The 21167-nt window shown below is 42.5% G+C and overlaps 1 protein-coding gene across 4 annotated transcripts in view; it reads right to left on the bottom strand.

The window, feature by feature from the left end:
• LRIG2 (leucine rich repeats and immunoglobulin like domains 2) overlaps positions 1–20777 on the bottom strand; it is a 49176-nt gene extending 28399 nt beyond the window's left edge. For 3 of the 4 annotated variants that reach the window (XR_012677354.1, XR_012677353.1, XR_012677355.1), the window contains exons 1-8: positions 14793–14864; positions 14232–14306; positions 13597–13731; positions 12928–13071; positions 12650–12793; positions 11897–12040; positions 11492–11635; positions 360–440 (exon numbers count right to left, since the gene is read on the bottom strand). Coding sequence is in view for 1 of the 4 variants with exons in the window: in XM_075174236.1 (XP_075030337.1) it covers positions 360–440; positions 11492–11635; positions 11897–12040; positions 12650–12793; positions 12928–13071; positions 13597–13731; positions 14232–14302 (863 nt within the window). In the remaining 3 variants the exon portion in view is untranslated. Of the gene's footprint in view, positions 1–359; positions 441–11491; positions 11636–11896; positions 12041–12649; positions 12794–12927; positions 13072–13596; positions 13732–14231; positions 14307–14792; positions 14865–20677 lie in introns of those variants that run through there. The other variant, XM_075174236.1, reaches the window with a different exon arrangement.
• Between the last annotated feature and the right edge of the window lie 390 nt (positions 20778–21167).

Raw genomic sequence — 21167 nt, 5'->3', positions numbered from 1 at the left:
TTTCTTTTTTTTTATAAGCGCTAACTTTTACATAAACTAAAGAAGCACAAAAAGTGACAATCATCACACAGCAGGACTGGGCTATTCAATAATAAATGCAGTCAAATACTTATGCTTAATTTCCTCATATTGGTGCTGCAAGGTGATCCAGTGCTAGACAGATCCAATGCTCCTGACCATGGAACCCAAGCCTGTATCAAGACGTTGTAGCACAGAAGTGGAAAAACACTGAATACAGCTGCCAACTAGAAAGGCTTTCTGCCTCGTGTCATTGATTTACAATTACTTAATATTTTGCACTCTCCCTCTACTCTGCGTGCCTGGGAAGTACTGTCATTTCAATGGTTTGTAATACATACAGTTTATCCAGCCTGCTGAGTCCCACAAATGCTTCATTTGCATCTTCTATGGCCCAGGAGATCTCATTGTTCCGCAAGTCCCTGCAGGAGAAGAGCCTTGTTATAAAGAAGCCTTGTAACATCATCATGACCACCGCTAGTGGTGAGCTAGGGAAGAGAACTTACTGTTGTACAGGTCTGCTATGGTGTTCTGGCACAGTGTCACCTGGAAGGTCTCAAATCTTTTATAAAACTAAGCTTGTCAGATGATGAATATTCCATTTCAGAGATGCAAGAGAAAATAGAATTGTTCAAGATCAGTGCCGCAGACAGAACCACAAACAAATTCTGCAGTAGAACTTCTTGATGTGGTATTTAAGGAAAGACCCAGTCTGACTAGCACTTGTCATGTGATGGACTATTTACCAGAAGCTGGGAGAGGCTCCTGAAGCAAGTTGGTTCACGTAAGTGAATTAACCAATACACTAGCAGCATTAATATTGCTGAGTAACAGGCTTATAATAGCATTAGCATATTAAGAGATTACACACAGGTTATAGCATAAGGCTGCCAGGCACAAAGTAGTAGATTTTCAGAATGAAGTTGATATTCTGCTCACAAATCTCGTTACCAGCTAATGGGATTTCTGTTTGACCTCTTCACAACACTTTGGCCCCTCATGCAGAAGACCAGTCTAAACAGCAAAAGCAATATAGCAATGTGGATCAGAAAGGATTAAATGCTTTTTAGAGAGAAGGGGAAATAAATTCAGTTGCATTTTTAGCCTGAATGGCATGGACTGAGCCAAGAGTTTCCATCAAAGCCACAGTTTTCGTACCACTGTGCACAGAAGTCCCTGCAGACAGGAGTGTGTTTAAAGGAAGATACACCAATGAAAAATAGTCTGTACTGCATTTTACCAGATCTTATATGCATCAGCTTAATGGAGCTTCCAAACAAGTCAACTGACACGGAAAGCGAACTACATATACAGGCAATTGTATACATCTTCTCATATAAACATTTCTTTCCTGTGCTAATGGTGGGAAAATGAGGTATCTACTTTCCCTTGGGCGAGACTGTAAATCACGTAAAATATCATCCTGGAAGAGAATGGGATCAATCTCCAGAACACTGTCAGTGGTAATACATTATTTTCTTATTTTTCTTACTTTGAAATATGGAAGTCTTGTTCTTAACACGATACAGCAGTCATTTCCACAATTAATATATATATACATTTTAAAGTTTAGGACAAAAAAAAAAAAATAATTCCATGATGCATGCATCACAAGGTCTTAACAAATATGGCCTTGATACTTGCTTACATTAAGTATTTTCCTCTCTGAAAATTATTCAAGCTAAGGTACTGGACATGGATGTGATCTAATGAGAAGAATGACTAGATTAATTATATGCCAAATTTATTTCCAAGTTGCTAATTCTTGTGATTTGAAACTTGTTTCTAGAATTATCTCCAGGTCTGCTTCAGAATTTTAGATTGTGAATGCTAGAGGGGTATCAATGCCAAGCTACTCACAGTATTATTGTTACCACACAGTTACCAAGCAGTGCTGCTACTTTAAATTTCTCTGTAAAGCCCCAAACCATGATTGGGTTAAATTCCAATCAAACTAATGATCAAAAGAAATCACTAGTTGCTAGGAGTAGATGTTTGAAACAAATAGTTATTATAAATTCAGGTAGAGTGTTCTGTTCATGTTTCTATAGTACAGTCTTTGATGTACAAATAAGTTTAGGAACATGAGGGACTGTTGGTTTGTTAAATATTAGAAGATGATTTAGTATACTATTGTAAGAAGCAACTGATGCTTAGAAGAAACCAGTTGAAGCAAATCACCTAGGTCGGATAGAAGCCAAAAGGCCACTGAGTCTGCGCAAAGTAAAAGGGTCAGCCAACGGTGACGGAGGAGTCACTGGCCTTCATCTCCAAGACCCCTGACGACCACCACCAAGCAACAGTGCGCAGGCGCAAATGGGAGGAGAGCTCATTTTAATACGAAGCGAAGACTAGTCATGCATATGTATTAGTAAATGATGTAATGCTATGTATATTTATGATTTTGTTGTATAAATTTATGGTAAAAGGTGCAACAAATTGGACACGCTGTGGTGGAGCGATCCCCCGTGTCCCCAGCGCTGCTAATAAAGAATGCCTGCCTTTTAACACTACATTGGTGTTGCGAGGTTCCTTCCCGATTTCGGTGACAGTTTTGGCGACCCAGATGGGACTCTGCTTGTGAATCTCGACGGATCCGTGGGATCACAGGACCTCCAGCCGGCACCGAGGGATTCTCGGGGAGAACCTTTGATCCCCGGACCGAAGAATTCAAAGCAAGTCCCCTGGAACAGGTAAAAAGGCATTCTTTTCTAAAAAGGAAAGGGGTAGAGTCCCCGCGGTCTGCTCGTAAGGCGCGGCGAAAGCTACGCAGAGTTGGGCTGAGAGGTACCTAGTAATAACGCCTGCCCATAAGTCGCGGTGAAAGCTTCGCAGGGTTGGGCTAGAGACCCGGGTAAAGGAGGGGGTTAGAGTCCCCGCGGGGTTAAAGTCCCCGGAGAGGGAGCTCCACCAGGGGTTGGGGTCCCTCTGACTAGTGACTGGTGATAGTGCACAATCACACTCAACTAGTCCTTGGAGGATGGGTACTTTTCCGAGCAAGGAACCGGTCCCACAAAGAACACCCTTGGGATGTATTTTGAAGCATTGGAAAGATTTGGGGGGTGATCCTTTGACTCGGAAACAGCTAATTGAATATTGTAATAATTGGTGGCCCATGTATAAATTGGAAGATGGGGAAAAATGGCCAGAGAATGGAACATTGCAATATAATACCATCCTACAACTGATGTTATTTTGTAAGAGGGAAGGTAAATGGGATGAAATGGCATATGTTGATTTGTTTTTCGCATTGCGAAACCATCCGGAGTGGCAGAAACGATGTGGAATGCGATCATATCATTCTATGATGGTATTGAGTGATGAGGAAAGTAAGAAGGGATCAAACAAAAGTGGTAAAAAGAAAAAGATAGAAAATGGAACTGAGGGAGAAGACATTGAATTAATGATCGCTCCCCGCCGAAGGAGGGGAGGGGAAGATCAGGATTTAGAAGATGATGAACTCCCTGTTCCTCCAGTAGAAGGAGGGATAGGGGGATTCAGCCCAATTTCGGGAAGAACACGGGGAAAACAAGGAGAAGTAAGACCTACTTCCCTCCAAGCTCCTCTTCGAGAAGCAGTAGGAAATGAAGGACCGGTTTTGGTTAAAGTTCCATTTTCTATCACTGAATTGAGATCATGGAAAGAGCTTGCGGGTACTTATCGAGAGGATCCTGAAAGAGTGGCTAAAGTGATCGAAACAATAATTAGAACCCAGGATCCAGATTGGAGTGACTTACAAGTGATATTGGATGCTTTGCTTGATGATACTGATAAAGGGATGGTATTAAATGCTGCTAGGAAGCAGGTAGAAGGGGCACATGCTAATGGGGGTTTACAGGGAACAGTGGAACGGAATTTTCCATCCGTGAATCCTGAATGGGACCCTAATCAACCAGGGCCCAGAGAGATGTTAAATAGATATCAGAGGTGGATTTTATACGGTGTGAGACATGCAATGCCCAAGGCAATGAATTGGTCAAAATTATATGATGTAAGACAAGAATCAAATGAGTCTCCCTCAGCCTTCATGGAAAGACTGAAGGTGACTGCTAGAAAATATACTAATTTAGATTTAGATAAACCAGATGAAGAAGCGCAATTGGCCTCTATATTTATGGGCCAGTCGGCCCCAGACATTAGGAAGAAACTCCAGAAATTGGAAGGTTCTGAATCTAGGAATTTGGGTAAAATGCTTGAAATTGCATGGACTGTGTATAATAATAGAGAAAAAGAGAAAGAATTAAGACAAGCACGAAGGGATGCACGAAGGGATGGAAAATTGCTGGCTGTTCTAGCTGGAAATAATAGGAGGGGTAGAGGTAGAGGAAGAGGACGTGGAATGAATGTTGGAGATAGAGAAAGGGTAAACCTCCGATTGGCGGAAGATCAATGTGCCGCGTGCAAGGAGCATGGACACTGGAAGAGGGAATGCCCCAAAATTAGAGAATTAGATCCAACTCTTCAAGCAGTTAAATTGATGACCTTGGACGAAGATTTATGAAGGGGACCGGAGGAATCAACCCTAGCTGAACCTCTGGTAATGTTAAGGCTAGGGGATGAAGAAATAGAATTTTTAGTAGATACAGGAGCTACCTATTCAGTACTAAATATGTGTAAGGGGGGACTTAGTAGTAAATCAGTTAATGTTGTTGGTGCGACAGGGCAAAGAGAGAACCGACCCTTTTTAGAACCATTAAAGTTTAAATTGGGAAAGCGGTGGGTAACTCATCAGTTTTTATATATGCCAGAATGCCCATTGCCCTTATTAGGGCGAGATTTGTTGAGTAAGTTAAATGCACAGATAACTTTTAGAGATGGGGAAATTAAATTGTTAGTACCGGAGTCAAAAATTATAGAGGCAAAGGCGTTTATGTTGCAGGATTTCCCCAAGGAAGAACAAATTCCAGAAGAAGTGGAAAATGCAGTAATTCCATTGGTTTGGGCGAGTGGAAAACCAGGACGATCTAAGTTGGCAGAACCGGTAAAAGTAAACCTGAAACCTGGAGCCAAGCCGGTAAGACAAAAACAATACCCCATTAAGTGGGAGGCTCGGAAAGGATTAGAAGAATTGATTACAAAATTTTTAGAATATGGGCTCTTGGTAGAATGTGAATCAGAATATAACACTCCCATATTGCCAGTAAAGAAATCTGGAGGAAAAGAATATCGATTAGTCCAAGATTTGAGAGCTATAAATCAAATAGTGCAAGATATGCATCCAGTTGTAGCTAACCCATATACTTTATTGACCTCTCTAAAAGAGGAACATAAATGGTTTACGGTACTGGATTTAAAGGATGCCTTCTTTTGCATACCCCTGGATGCAAAAAGCCAAAGCATATTTGCTTTTGAATGGGAAAGCCCTACCACAGGACGGAAGACACAATTGACATGGACTGTACTTCCACAAGGGTTTAAAAATAGCCCTACAATATTTGGAAACCAATTGGCAAAAGAATTGGAAATATGGAAGAGACAGAATCAAGGGAAAGGCACATTGTTACAGTATGTGGATGACATCTTGATAGCGGCAGAAAACAAAAAGGAGTGCCTCGAGAGTACTATTAGTTTATTGAACTTCCTGGGCCAAGGTGGATATAGAGTCTCTAAGACTAAGGCCCAAATAGGAAAAGAAACTGTGATTTACCTGGGTTTTGAAATATCCCAGGGACAAAGACAATTGGGGAATGAAAGAAAGGAAGCAATTTGTCAGACCCCTGAACCCAATAGCCCAAAGGAATTGAGAGCCTTTTTGGGAATGGTTGGATGGTGCCGACTTTGGATTGTGGACTATGGACTATATGTAAAGCCACTATACGAGGCTTTGAAAGAATCCAAAGATCGGTATTTGACCTGGACACCTGAATGCCGAAAGTCATTTAAAGAACTAAAGAAAGCATTGATGATGGCTTCTGCTTTAGGACTACCTGATGTGACTAAGCCGTTCGAGCTGTTTGTGCACGAGAGACAACATCTGGCTCTGGGAGTGCTGACACAAAGACTGGGATCCTGGAAAAGACCGGTTGGGTATTTCTCCAAACAACTTGATAATGTGAGTAAAGGATGGCCGGGATGTTTGCGCGCTGTAGCAGCAACAGTGTTGTTGATCCAAGAGGCTCGAAAGTTGACTATGGGACAGAAGATGGTAGTATATGCCCCACACATGGTGATAACTGTTCTAGAGCAAAAAGGGGGTCATTGGTTGTCCCCTAGCAGAATGCTAAAATACCAGGTTATCCTATTGGAACAAGATGATGTGGAATTGAAAACCACACCAATTGTCAATCCAGCAATATTTCTAACAACAGAGAATCCAGCAGGAAGTTTAGAACATGATTGTTTGCTAACCATTGAACAAGTCTATTCCAGTAGATTGGATTTGAGAGATGAACCTCTGGAACATCCTGACTTGGAACTGTTTACTGATGGAAGCAGCTTTGTCCAGGAAGGAAAGCGAATGGCCGGGTATGCTGTTGTCACCACCACCGAGGTACTGGAATCAAGGATGCTGCCTACAAATACCTCAGCACAGAAAGCAGAACTGGTTGCATTAAGGCGAGCTCTGCAAATTGCCGAGGGAAAAAGGGTAAACATTTGGACTGATTCTAAATATGCGTTTGGTGTGATCCATGCTCATGGAGCTATTTGGAAAGAGAGAGGATTGTTATCAGCTCAAGGAACATCTATAAAATACAAGGAAGAAATTCTCCAACTTCTAGAAGATGTACAGAAACCGAAAGAAGTAGCAGTAATGCATTGCAAAGCCCACCAATTTGGTCAAACAGTAGTAAACATAGGTAATCGATTGGCAGATAAAGCTGCGAAAGAGGCAGCAAAACAAGGCATCCTTGCACTAGTACCAGTAAAACACATAAAACTCCCTGATTCAAAACCAAAATATAGTAAATTGGATAACCAATTGGCAGAGCAATTAAAGGCATCCCAAAATGCCGAAGGATGGTGGGTAACACCGGAAAAACAAGTAATAGTGACCCCGCAGGTTATGATAGAACTTGCAAGAGAAAAGCATGAGCAGACACATTGGGGAATAGATGCAATGATATCTAATTTGAAAACATTTGCAGATTGCGTGGGAATGACAGGAATAGTTAAATCAATAGTAGCTAAGTGTCTAATTTGTCATAAGAATAATCCTTTGAACCAAAAGAAGCCACCGTTAGGAGTAATAAAGCAAGGAAATTCTCCTGGAGATTATTGGCAAATTGATTTTTCTGAGTTACCCAGGCAAAATGGGTGTAGATATTTGTTAGTGTTGATCGACACATTTTCTGGATGGCCGGAGGCCTTTCCTTGCCGCACCAACAAAGCCAAAGAGGTAGTCAAAATATTATTGAAAGAAATAATACCTAGATTTGGAGTACCGATAGGAATGTCTTCTGATAGGGGACCGCATTTCGTGGCAGAAATGGTCCAGCAAATTAGCAAAATTTTAGGCATCAAGTGGGACCTACATACCCCCTGGAGACCACAGTCAAGTGGAAAAATAGAGAGAATGAATCAAACATTGAAAAGACAGATAAGTAAAATTTGCCAGGAAACATCTTTGAGGTGGCCACAGGCTTTACCGTTGGCTCTTTTAAGAATTAGAATTCAACCAAGATCAAAAGACGGTGTAAGTCCATATGAAATTTTGTATGGCAAGGCATACCAAATTCCTTTAATCCCAGGGGATATGAAGGTAACTGGGGAAACTGATTTGAAAAGATATTTGATTTCTTTAGGGAAAGTCCTTGGAGCACTCCGAAGATATGTGGTATTGACTAGATCACTTGCCTTGGATACGCCTGTACATCAGTATCAGCCAGGTGATCTTGTATATGTAAGAACCTGGAACTCTGAACCACTGCAGGAGAAGTGGAAGGGACCCTTCCAGGTACTGTTAACAACTTACACTGCAATCAAAGTAGAAGGAGTGGAGCCGTGGATACATTACACTCGAGTAAAGAAGGCCCCGTCGTGGAAAATTATTAATAGGGATCCAGAAACTGCAAAATTGACTCTAAAATGTGTCTGATTGTAAGAAAATGTATGTTAATCTGGCAATTAATATTGGTGGGAACTTTATTTGGAGAAGAAGGAAATCAAATGAACAAAACAGAAATTGAAGATTCATCAGAGCAATTGATACACATTCCCAAAAGGACTCCGGAAGAAAATCTAATGATAGGATTGATAAAGGAGTTTGCTAAATTGCAAAATGTCACCCAAATAACGGCATGCCTCCCAATTCCGAGAGCAGTAGGTGAGTCGATTCCATGGGGAATTTTAACGACAAATTTGAATAAAGATGAGCTTCATTGTGAACAAAGTCCAAAACAAAAATGGGGAGAACAATTAATATGGGTACCAAAAATGAAGATTGTAAATAGCAAAAATGATTGTGACCTATTAGCAAAGAAAATGGGTTCACCGTATTATAATTATACACGTGTACCCCCTACCCGACACATACATTTTGTTCGGTATTTCTGCAATTATGCAGAACCAATTAAGAAAAATGTTAGCCAAATAGTTATGGAATGGGACTGCAGACAAACCAACCAGACCGCTCAAGGAAAAATTGTATGGGATTCCGTGTGGTCAATGACAATTCTGTCTCAATTTCAATATATCTCTAATATATCTTGGTGTTTTACTTGGGATGGAACAGTTTTTCAAGCTCTATCAGTTATTAATGATAAAGAAGCCGCTTCCCGAGAAAAGGAAAATATAGTATCTTGGTGGAGTTGTAAAAAAATATATAATTGTAGTACAATAGACAAAACAATTCAAAATATTCCCCCTTTGGCAGCTGCATTGAAATATGGGTGTTGGTGTAGAGGTCTTAAAAATGATTTGATTCTCAATGATCCATATAAGCTTGAAAGAGATGCAGTTTTTAGTTGCAAGAAATCCACTATTCAAAGTCCAGGACATTTAGTTTGGGCAATGAGTGATGGAACCTGGACCACCCATTTATCCATGGATAAAAAGGTGAGGCAAATTACTTTAGGAATGCCAACATTATGCCCAATTTGGAAAAAGGCTCCTTTTAAAGGTGCTCTTGAAAATTTAAGATTGGTTCGTGCAAAGAGGTCACAAGTTGAGGAAGAAAGATGGAATGAACCCTCAGTAGGAGTGAAAATTGGCTGGGCCTTAGAGTCCTTGTTAGCTCCCCTATCAACGTATAGGAATAGGGCTTGGTTATATAAATTAACAGGGCAAGTAGAAAAATTAGCTAATGTGACAAGAAAAGGGTTTAAACAATTAAATTTACAACTCCAAGCCACCTCAAAAATGACTTTGCAAAATAGAATGGCTCTAGATATGCTTCTGTTAAAAGAACATGGAGTTTGTGGATATTTGAAAGATAGAATTGATCATTGTTGCATACATATCCCAAATGTTACACAAGATGTAGAACATGATTTGGATTTGTTAGGACAAATAGAAAAGAACACTCAAGAAATTCAAACAGACATGCAAGAAAATTGGTTTGACAAAATCTTTAGTGGACTGGGATGGAACCTAAGTTCCTGGGTAAAATCTTTAATTAGTACTGTATTGTGTTTGTTAATTATTTCCCTAGTGATATTGCTTATCTATTATTGCTTGAAAAGAGAGTTCACAAGGAAGGCTGCCGTTGATCGAAAGATCACTCTCGCACTAGTAGGAAATAGTGGTGACAATTACAATCTAGCAAACACGAATCCTGCCTTTGTAAATAGTTAATATTGTGGAAGTGGAACTGATGCTTAGAAGAAACCAGTTGAAGCAAATCACCTAGGTCGGATAGAAGCCAAAAGGCCACTGAGTCTGCGCAAAGTAAAAGGGTCAGCCAACGGTGACGGAGGAGTCACTGGCCTTCATCTCCAAGACCCCTGACGACCACCACCAAGCAACAGTGCGCAGGCGCAAATGGGAGGAGAGCTCATTTTAATACGAAGCGAAGACTAGTCATGCATATGTATTAGTAAATGATGTAATGCTATGTATATTTATGATTTTGTTGTATAAATTTATGGTAAAAGGTGCAACAAATTGGACACGCTGTGGTGGAGCGATCCCCCGTGTCCCCAGCGCTGCTAATAAAGAATGCCTGCCTTTTAACACTACATTGGTGTTGCGAGGTTCCTTCCCGATTTCGGTGACATTATGAAGTAAATAATGCAATTAAGATGCAAAGTTCAAAACTTCAGTGCTATTCTTAGATACACCTTTAATCCTACCTTGCTCTTATTACCTTGTAGTTAACATACAGTTTTTACAGTTTATTCTCGTTAATCAAAGCTACATTGCAGAATAGCGGCAGGAGCTGAACATATAGGGAAATATTTACGTCAGCCTTATCATTGAAACAACCAGTATACAAGCAACAATGGAACTAATCCGACAGCAACACGGTATCTCCTGTTGTTTGAAGTATTTTTACACTCCACTACTCAGACCACTCAGCAAAATGAGCCAGCAACCCAAAAGAAAAGCCCCTCATTGTGTGAGCTGAGGAGTTGGCTCCTCATGCTTGGCTGGGTGCGAATGCTTGGAGCCTTGTTAATCACCACTGCCCTCCATCCTGCACATTCCAACCCCAAAGCAAATGGCCAGCCTCTCAGCTGTTGATGCCCCTGAGGAGCCCACGAAAACCTACTAATTAATCTGCTCTTGTTCTTTTTCATGCTATTCTAAATCTAAGAAATTAGTTTTAATTATTTCATTAAAAGGTTGCATTAAGGTTAACAGAGTATGACTACTTACATAAATCTCTGGTGAGTTTGCTTATTTAAGCATTTATTTAATGAACTGACAGAGGGGTTATAAACTTTCACTCCTTTCTCAACTACCATTGTTTAGGATGATTACAACTGTTCAGATCTACTTGGGATACTTTTTTTTTTATTAAGAGCCAGGATTGAGTCTTTTCTTGTCAGAAATATCAAACAGCTAGAGCTGCTACGAAAGGTCCTGGCAAGAGCAGAGCTGTGCCTCTGACAGCAAAAAGTAATCCTACACCTCTCCCATACTCTATGCCTGTGACTTCAGCACACGAGCAGGGTGGGCTAAACCGTACCTTCTGCAACCAAAAGGATTCACCGCTTGGTTTCTGAGGTTCCAGCCCTAACAAAACCATCTGGAATAAAGAGAGGTCCATTCGCTCCACAACTGGCATTTACGCAAGCTGACTATCCACACCTCCTCAGAACTGGTATGACATGCAGCTGGGCACTCAAGGTCACCAAGCCACTGTTTCTTATCACCACTAAAATTAAGTGGTTGGTTTGTTTGAGCTGGGCCAAAATTCTGTTACCTTGGCTGACCAAAAGATTATCAGCCCTGGCACACCTGCAGGCAGGACAGCACACAACAATGCCAAAACACCGATCTCAGGCTTGCACAGTGCAATATTCATTGTCTTTACTGCCAAAAGCTTCACTGCATTAAACTGAGATTTTAACTATAAGTTTTCTGTACTTACAAGGTTCGAAGATTTGTCAGACCTCTAAACACACCATCAGCAATGTGACTAATGCGATTGTCACCCAGGTTTAGTTTCTCCAATAAACCAAGTCCCACAAAGGCAGACTCCTTGAGGCGAGTTAGCTGGTTGTACGACAAGTCTCTAGAAACATTGAACATGCACTTTAAAGGCAAGTAGAGGGGGATTAATTATGAAGATACTATTGAACTCGATTAACTATTGAGTTTTGATTAATTTCTCTAACAGAACACTTATAAAAATAAGTAAAATACACAGCGTTACCATGGGCCTAACAAGGAAATTGGGTACTTCCTTTGGTAATTCATTCTTGCTACATATGTGCTATCCAATCTGTTACTGCAACATTACAAAATCCTCAATGAAAAGCAGCCCAGGACTTACAGCTCAGAAAGTCTTTGGCAGAACTCCCATGCATCTGGACTGATCCTGTTAATGGCATTCTGGCTAACATAGAGTTGTTGCAGTGTCCGCAGACCATACAGCCAGCCCTTGTTTACTTCTGTTAAGTTATTATGTTCCAGTTCTCTAAGAAATTAGAAGGAAAAACATTTGCCAAATAGACAATCAATGAAATGTATATTTACAAAATTTCACCTTGTGGATCTCAAAATGATTTACTAACATTAAGCCTTAGGCAACCCAAAATGCACAATTATATTCATTCCACTGAAACCAAAAGAGTGAACAAAAGTATATGAAGAACTGAGTAACTCAACAACCGCCGCAGTGGTCCAGTGGCAGAAACAAAACTGTAATCTCTGTTCTCAAAGATTACTTATTTTTAAAAAATCTTTTGCGAACACTGCATGGCACATCCCTGCGCTACCTCTGTCAAACAGTCACACAACAAAGAACCACCCCATGTTATGGGGAGCACAAACGAAAACCAGCAAAAAGCAACCTACAGAGTCAAAGCATTCTTGATCACTGAGTGGGAAGAAGTTGGGGAGAGAGCCAATAACTTTCCACCTCTGAAGTAATCAGACATGATATCAAAATAATGGGACAATACAGATCTGCAAACTAATTTCCTGTGCTGCTCATCAATATCTCAGCACAGCCTTGATGTAAGGGAAGCCATACAGGACACAAGCCTCCACAGCTAAAAGAAATTCCACGACTAGGCATACTCACAGTTCTTCTATATTACCCAGGCCAAAGAACGCTCCATCCATTAGTCTGCTAATCCCATTGCGCTGCATTTTCAAGGATTTTAAGGATTCCAGCCCTTGGAATGTAAGACTTTCCACTATTTTAATCCGGTTCCTTTTCAGTTCCCTTATATAAAGATAACATTCAAATATTAAGACATCTTTTGATAAGCACCACTTTGTGAAAGTCAAGAACACATACTGAGATGAACAACACAGCTGTAAATGCTATGTTTTTTAGCTTTCAAGACTGCTACTTACAGAAACTGCACATGAGGCAACTTGAAGATCTTTGGTGGAATCACACTAATTCTATTTCTGTTCAGCTTTACCACCATCAGTGAGCTGGATAAGTTATCAAGACAGCCTGCTTCTAGAGTAGTTATTCTGTTGTTACTCAGATTCCTAGGAAAGGAAGAGGAAAAGAAGCGTTTCAGAACATGGAGAATTTTATGAACACAACTGCACAAGCACTTCACAGAGACCATTTTTTATTAGAACTCAAGTTCTTTGTGAAGTCACATCAGAAATCTGAATTCTGGTATACCAAACTATGTCATTTTTCCCAAAGGAATCAGTGCTAGGAGCTGATTTTTACTGCATGCCCATGCTTCAGTCAGACATGGTCAAGACAACGACAACAGCGATTTACTCAAAATGGGCAGAAATCACTCCATGTCCCTGCCGGCTGAAGTACCTGCACTTTGACAACAGGAGTTATTGTTTTCCATACTATTTGAGAAAATGCAATACAGGTTGCTATGAAAAGTATTTTATTTCAAGCACATTTGTATCTACATTGAGCACTGTTACCAGTTCAAAGCCATGCGAGGCTGCCTACTTTAAGACAGAAACTCAGAGTAGATGAGGTCTTCAACATCATTATTGTAGAGCCAGGAATCCCAGACATAACAGATCACTCATACTTACAGGTACTTCAGTTGCATCCGTGGAAAAGAAGAAGCTTTAATTTCTGAGATAAGATTAGAACTAAGATCTAGATTTTCCAATGAAAGGTAAACTTGGAGTTGCTCAGCATTTATTTCTGGAATGGTATTGTGTACCCTGAAAAACACCAGCAACAAATATGATTATGAAAACATGCCATCCTTCAAGTTGCACAGCTGAAACAGCTATAGGATTCTCTATAACAACATTATTAGCAAGCCTCTTAAATAGGACATGTAGCACACACTTCAGAGTGTTAATTACTAAAGCAATACTGAAAATCCAAGAGCTATCTGCCACCTTGACATATGAATAGATTCAAATTCTGGGGCCTGTAGTTGGGCTGTTCCTTGTGGGATGTGTCATTCCTAGACTGAATCCCTCTCCTTCAAAGCTGCCTGCCTTGGTTGACTGCATTTTATTGGTAATTTAGGGTGACTTGATTGTCTAACTGATTTGTATTTCTTTAAAGAGTGCTTACATATTCCCTAAAGCACTTTAGATGAGCAGTATTTCAAGACAAAAGAAGCTATGTTTTTCCTACAACTTGATAGCAGAACTCTAATACAATTCTCCCATTTGTTAAATGAGAAAAAGGCAGACAAGCTATTACTTACAATGAGAGAAGAGTTATATTAGAAGTTGTTTCTCCAAAATACGGAATTTCACTTAGCTCATTGTAATTCATTTTCCTTAAAAAAAAAAAAAAAAATTACTGGCACTTCAAAGAGAAGAAAAACCCGTCTGTACGCAGCAGAAATAACTCGTATCAAGAACACATTTAACAGTTCTGTTATGTTAATAATACTTAGTAGTTGATAAAAGATTCCCTAAAAGCTTAAATACTGATAATGTGAACAATTTAATAGCAAAGCACGCTATTTTTCACAATTCTCATGGATCCTATTACTTCTCTTTAACTTAGAATCAGCCATAGTCAAAACAAACATCTCATTTCTACTTAAAAATTGGTCTTTTAACCTTTTATGAGAAAGTTTTCTGCTCACAAAGCATCAGTTTTATACATAAAATGTGCTGCCAACACAGAGCGTCCATTTTTAATTAACTGGCACTGAATATTTCTACAAATCAGACCAGATATCTAGACATGCAATGAAATGTACTAATTAGAATTAAGTACAAAATCTTTAGAGTTTATCCACATAAAAAACACTTACACTTCTTGTAGTGTATGAACAGACAAATTAATGCTCCAGTTGGATGACAATAAGTGATTATGACTTAAATCCCTAGAGAACAAAGAGAAAAGTTATTCTAGCTCCTGGGATAAAAAAAGATATGTACGCTTTATGCAGCCTAAAAGTTTTAAACCATATTTTTGATACATACAATTCCTCCTCCACCAAAGGAAGAAGGGGTTCTAGCGTGTTCTGGTGATCACTCACAACAAAAGTCTAGACAGTTCTATTTCTGTTTGAATTGAATTTTGTTTAAAAGGCTTCTTGAAAGAAAGATCATACCTGATCAGAGCATTTTTCCTTTAAATTGTACCTTTATCTACAATACTAGCCTATTGTAAAAAAGAAAAACTTTCCAGGGACACGAAAATAATTTCTTACAAAATGCCTGTGGTTGAACTGTGTTCTGTAGCAACGATCCCCATTTTCTCAGCCTGCCCAGCTTTTCAAAGAAGCTGACTAGTCAAGGCAGGCTTATTTTAAAGGAACAACATACACACAATTACCAAACAAGCTGGAGGGGAGAGAAACATGAGGCTGGGAAGCTTATAGAAGGCATGCTTTACTGCCAGTTGGTTTTGCTTATAGGAAACAAATGCAGGAGTTGGATTGTTTCAACGGGCAAGAGAGTTGTTTGTAATGCCCATTGCTTTAAAGCAGGATTTTACTTTGCCTTGGACTTGCTGCATAAGATGTTATAAGAAAAGCAAAAACATGTCCACTTCTGACAGTAACTCTTCGGGCATGGACTATCTCCATTTTGTGACATGAGTCAAACCATGCCAAAAAAAAAAAAAAAAGAGGTTTATAATGGAAACCTGGTTCTAGCCATACCAGTGAGGACAGACAGATGTCACTCCAAACAGTGAAATCAACTCATCTTTTTGATGCCTTTCTGGCACGAGTCCAGAACAGAGACGAATCCCCAAAGCTTGTGCCGACAGCCCAAGCTGTTGTGTGTTGGAACAGGCCTGGCACCGCCACCGAGCTTGTGAAATATGACCGATACCCTCACCAGAGTCAGAAAACCATTGATAGGTGCATATATAACTGAACACTGCCTATTAAACCAAAAAGTCTGCCTCTGCTAGCTAATTATGCCTGCCTGTTAGCAAGGCATCACACTTCTCACTCCACTTCCAATTCTGACATCGAGCAGAGAGCCACGATGAGCTATTTTCAGCAAGAGCTGTTCACCTTATGGTGAGGTCCTGTATCACTGATTCTCTTTCATGATTACAGAATTAACACAGTACGTATTTACTAAAGCTAATTTTAAGATCATCAGGCAGGCTGCAGCTATGCTGACACAGGAGACAAAATTATCCTTTAAGAACAAAACTACCATGTATCTTTTAAAAAGAATATTAAAATGTAATTGATCACAGTTAAAAATATTTTCACTGACAACCAGGCTTGGGCAGTCACAGCACCCACACGCTTGCCTACTCTTGCGATAGCTTTGGGCCTGTGGCCGACTTCAACTACACTGAGGGTCGAACCTGTACAGACACGAAGCTGCCCAAAAGCCACAACTAGGGGAAAAAAAGAAACTGTACTGGTGCCCCTGCTGAGGAAGGGGTAGCAGTACAAATTTAATCCTCGCCGAGTACCAGTAAGCATCCATCGGTGGGTGTTAATGCTATCACAAGAACCCTCCAAGGGCTGGAAGGCTTGCCAATAACCAGAAGACAACCTGAACAGGACCTGGTTTTATTCACCCCACCCTGGTTTTATTCACACTTTCGATCTGTAAGACCAGCGTCTATTGGGAGAGAGCAAGGACTTGACAGACTGTCCTTAGCTTCCACTCAGGCTCAGCGATAAAGATACCGTTCTAGCAATGAATTATTAAAATCCTGGGTGTCATGGCAAGTCAGACGGTTGTTAATGTATTCTTTCAATTACATCAAGATGTAAAGTATACAGATACAGCAGCAAACAGGTTTGCAAACAAGTATTTATTCCTACAATTAAAAAAAAAAAGAATCAAGGGAACCTGGAGAAGAGAACAATGCACATGCAGCCACTGAATGCCACTCTGTAGGCCTGCTCCCTTAATAAATATAGTAATATTTATATAGCCAATCCTAAATGCCAGTAACGCATAAAAACAATCTACTATGAACCGCTCCTAGAGCAGCCTTCCCACGTCAGGGGAGGCTGAGCACTCGGGACACCCTCTTGGCCTCCCTGGATCCACCCTGCCCACCGCTAGCCCCAGGGCTCTGGGCCTGCCGAAGGAGCCCGGCACGGCCCGCGGGAGCCATCAGTCACGCTCAGCGGAGGGGGTAGCGAGTGGCAGCGCTGATCCCAGAGGAAGAGTCTTTCCTGGATCTTTTAAACATGCAGGCACCCAGTCAGTGCTGAGGAGACTAATTTTGGTAGCAGTTAATTTTAATAATTTTAACCAGACCGGGGAGTACTAAGCCACGCTATTTCCAAAGGACCTGAGTGCAACCCATGGAGGAAGAATGAGACAATGGACACAGAAGAAAATAACATACTCCTCAAGGTGTCCAGATACTACACTGATGAGCAAAACCGTGCCATGGGTGCAGAGCCAGACCAACCTGTGTGTCAGGCATGGTTAGCGGGCACTGACAAAGATCTCGGGAGTCAGATTAATATGCAAAGAAAACAGAAACTTGATTTTTCTAAGGCATTCAGGAAGAATACAATAGAATAGAATATTTCAGTTGGAAGGGACCTACAACGATCAACTAGTCCAACTGCCTGACCACTTCAGGGCTGGCCAAAAGTTAAAGCAAATTATTAAGGGCAGTGTCCAAATGCCTCTTAAACACTGACAGGTATGGGGCCTGGGTGACGAGGATCTGCTAACATTCAGGTATCCCCCTAGAAGCCTACTGTCTTAGTACTAAGTTAGAAATTAAGATTTCAATTCAGAAAGCCCAGGAAAGTATTTTTCTATTATTACTCAGGTTTGGACTATAACAAAGTTTGCATCAACAGTAAGTCCTCTTTCAAGAAGTTGGGTATAGTTCATACTTAAAACAGTGCTGACATTATTTATATCTAGTTACTGTTACTGATGCTTTTCTTTTTGAAGTAGACTGACTGATCACTAAATCCAAAGTATTTTCTGTGTTTATAGATAATTCAATCACACAGCTAAGATTTCTGCTATCTTGCAGAACCAGATATAATTCCCTTCCTCTGAAAAAGCCCAAACCGAGGAACCCGTCATTTTAGAAGCACTTGCATTTTTACTGTGAGGCCCATGTTATGCAAGATACAGAGCAAACATGCAAAATTTGTATTTTAGAGATTCATCTGGTATTGTATATAAAATCATCTAAACATTCATTTTGAGCTGAAGTGGTATTCATCTCTTAAGTAAATAAACCAGAACGCACACATCAAATTGTTACTGTATACTTAGTCCTGGAGAATGATCTTAATTCAGCCCAACTGAGCATACCTGCTTTCTCCCCATGACACTGTGCTGGTACTGCTGTTGATGCAGCCATTTGAGCTGAAAATACATAAGCTCACCCAAAAAACCTGTTGTGAACAGAACTAGCTGAACTAATTAACTGGTACCTAATCTACTTTTATTCATCATCTCCCTAGTTACCAGCATACATAAACACACTTTCAGGCACTAGTGTACGACTGGAAGGCAGCGACCACCAGCATTGTGCTTCCCTTTCCCCCTACAGATGACTACCCTATCAGCAAGGCTTGCATTCCTTGTTCTATAGAATGTAATGTTAAGATGCAGACACATCAAAAAATATTCGCTCTTTGACTTCCCTACCCTTTTCATCACCTGCCAGGTTATCCACAAAACATATGTAATTTAGCAGGAAACATGAAGTTACAGTTGCCTGAATACTTCCGTCATGAACAAGAGTTCTGAAGGTGCTCTCCTGGCCTTATTAAAAACAAAAAAAGAAAACAAAATCAAAAACCCCACACACTGGAAGCAAGTAATTTGAAAGAGTTAGGAAAAACAAGAATTTTTAGTCCTCAAAGTTAGGTGAAATGATATCACAGAACTCAGAGGAAAAAGCACATCAGGAACTTTTTCATGCAAGAAAAAAATAAGCTTTGATTAATTTTACACAGCTTGTATGCATTATAGCTCATTTAGATTCAGAACTGCTGGAGTAGTCCTAGTGAAGAAAAAATGTCACCCCCCCACACACACTTTGTGTGCCAAAATCCTGAAAGCCACAACAGAGAACATACACTTAATTATTGTTTGCAGCACATGTCAGATTGCATAACGTAACACCAGCACCGCTTCTTCCCACTGCATTTTGTGCCAAGCAGTTTTAAACACACCCTCTATCAGCTTGGCGAAAGATACTAGTATTTGTTGGAGCTTGAAAACCTGTTCTCCAAACAGCATGGATATTTTGCTTGTTAGCCACCTGATGAACTTCCAACTCACTTTTCCAGGCACTGACACCCTCCCTGGCAAGTGCTAACATTAAGACATCCTCATACCTTTCTAAACGTGAAAGGTTTCACAGGCAAGTTAGTTGTACCTCTACATCGAAATACACATTTTCTCTTAAACATTTTCAATTGCTTACCATGCAGGGAAAGAAGAGAACTACAGAACCACGAAGGTGACAAGCTTCCTTAGACATGCCCAGTTTTTAATACAGATCAGACTCTTGAGTCCTGCTAGAGGAATTCTTGAAGTTAACTGAACATTGGTTTGTATGTTTATACTATCTCCCAACCAGGCTTTTCTTCTTGGTCTGGAATACTGTTATTTCTATCAACTGGGAAACACGATCACTCCAAGAGGGCCCGAGAACTCCTCTGTGCCCAAAAGTGTTTTTTGATATCCCTCAACCTTCAGCATCTCTTCCATCCCAGTACACTGCAGCCAAAGGTGGCAAACACAACAGTGACTATGATGATGATAGCCAGGGAAGGATAAAGGTGTACAGCACTGGACCCCATGTGAACGCTATTTGGCAGATTGTCTAATTCAAACCTTGAGAGCAAAGACTAAGGGTGGGCCATCAACTGTTTTGTTGTTTTGTGGGGTTTTTTTGAAAAACAATGGCAGCGAATGTCAAGGGGAGTCCGCAATAGTTTTCCTGAGGGAAAAGGAGGGAGTCACTGAGTTGCAAAGCAGCAAAGGGATGCAGAGGAAATCAGAAGCAGTAGGAACTGCCACAGCACACGGCTGAATTCGGGGGCTGGAAGGAATACTTCTAGGCACAATCGGAAGGGACTACGTCCTACAGCTTGACCTAAACAAACGTTAAGTCCTGGCTCGACTGGCATTACCAAAACCTCTACTCTCCACAACCTGCTCCTGCTTCACGCTCTTCTCAAATGTTATCGTCACGTAGCAGAATGAGAAAAGCGTGAACCCTGTGCCTTGGCGGCCCCAAAGCACGGACCCTTCCTCCGGGCGGCTGCTGGGGCCGCGGTGCCAGACCCTCTTTCACGCCACGGCCCCACTCCAGCGGCTTTGACTCGGCCGCCGCGGCTGCTCCCGCGAGCCAGGCTCCCTCCCACCGCCGCAGGCCTGCCCGCAGCGCTCCAGCGCTGTACCGCACCTGGCCGCGCCGGCCCGCCGGAATGGCTCACGGACACGAGCACCGGCTGGCGCTTCTGCCGCGCCCAGCACCGCGCCCGCCCGAGAGCCACACTGCGGCGGCCGGGAGGCCCGCTCAGGCCCCGGCCTCGTACAGCGCTCCGCCGCCGGGCCTCGCACCCTCCCGCCGGGACGCCGCTAGGCCCCGGTCCCGCACACAACCCCCCGCCGTCGCCCGTTAGGCCGCGGCCTGCGCGCAGCCCGCCGCCCGTTAGGCCCCGCAGCCTCGCCGCGCCCCGCCGCCGCCCGCCCGCCCGCTGCGCTCACTCACAGGCCCGTGGTGCCGGCGGGCAGCGGCGGAATCCTCCGCGGGCCCGGCCCGCCGGGCAGGCGGTGCCGGCTGCAGTCCAGCAGGCCGCGGCGGCAGGAGCAGGGCGCGGCGCAGGGCTCGGCGGCGGCCGCCCGCGCCCACAGCGCCGCCGCCGCCAGCAGCACCAGCAGGATCCGCGGCAGCGCCCCGCGGGCGGCCCGCACGCCCGGCCCCGCTCCCCGCATCCCCCGGCCCAGCGCGGCCCGGCCCCGCGCCGCGCCGCCCGCCCGGCCCGGCCCGGCCTCCGCGCCGCGCCCCGCCCCGCCGCGCCACCTCAGCGCGCAGGCGGCGAGGGGCGGGGCCGCGCTGCGCGGGGGAGGGGTCGCGCTGCGCGGGGGCGGGGCAGGGAGAGGGCGGGGCTCGTGCGCGCCCCGCCCCGCCCCCGTGTCCGCCTCAGGCCGGCCGCGGCCGGTGGCGGTGCCGGCGGTTCCCGCCTGCCTCCCTCGGGCCG

This window comes from Calonectris borealis, chromosome 26 (genome assembly GCF_964195595.1).
Source record: "Calonectris borealis chromosome 26, bCalBor7.hap1.2, whole genome shotgun sequence".
Classification (NCBI taxonomy): domain Eukaryota; kingdom Metazoa; phylum Chordata; class Aves; order Procellariiformes; family Procellariidae; genus Calonectris; species Calonectris borealis.
Note: the sequence above shows the minus strand (reverse complement) of the source record. Positions and strands in the feature narration are given on the sequence as shown.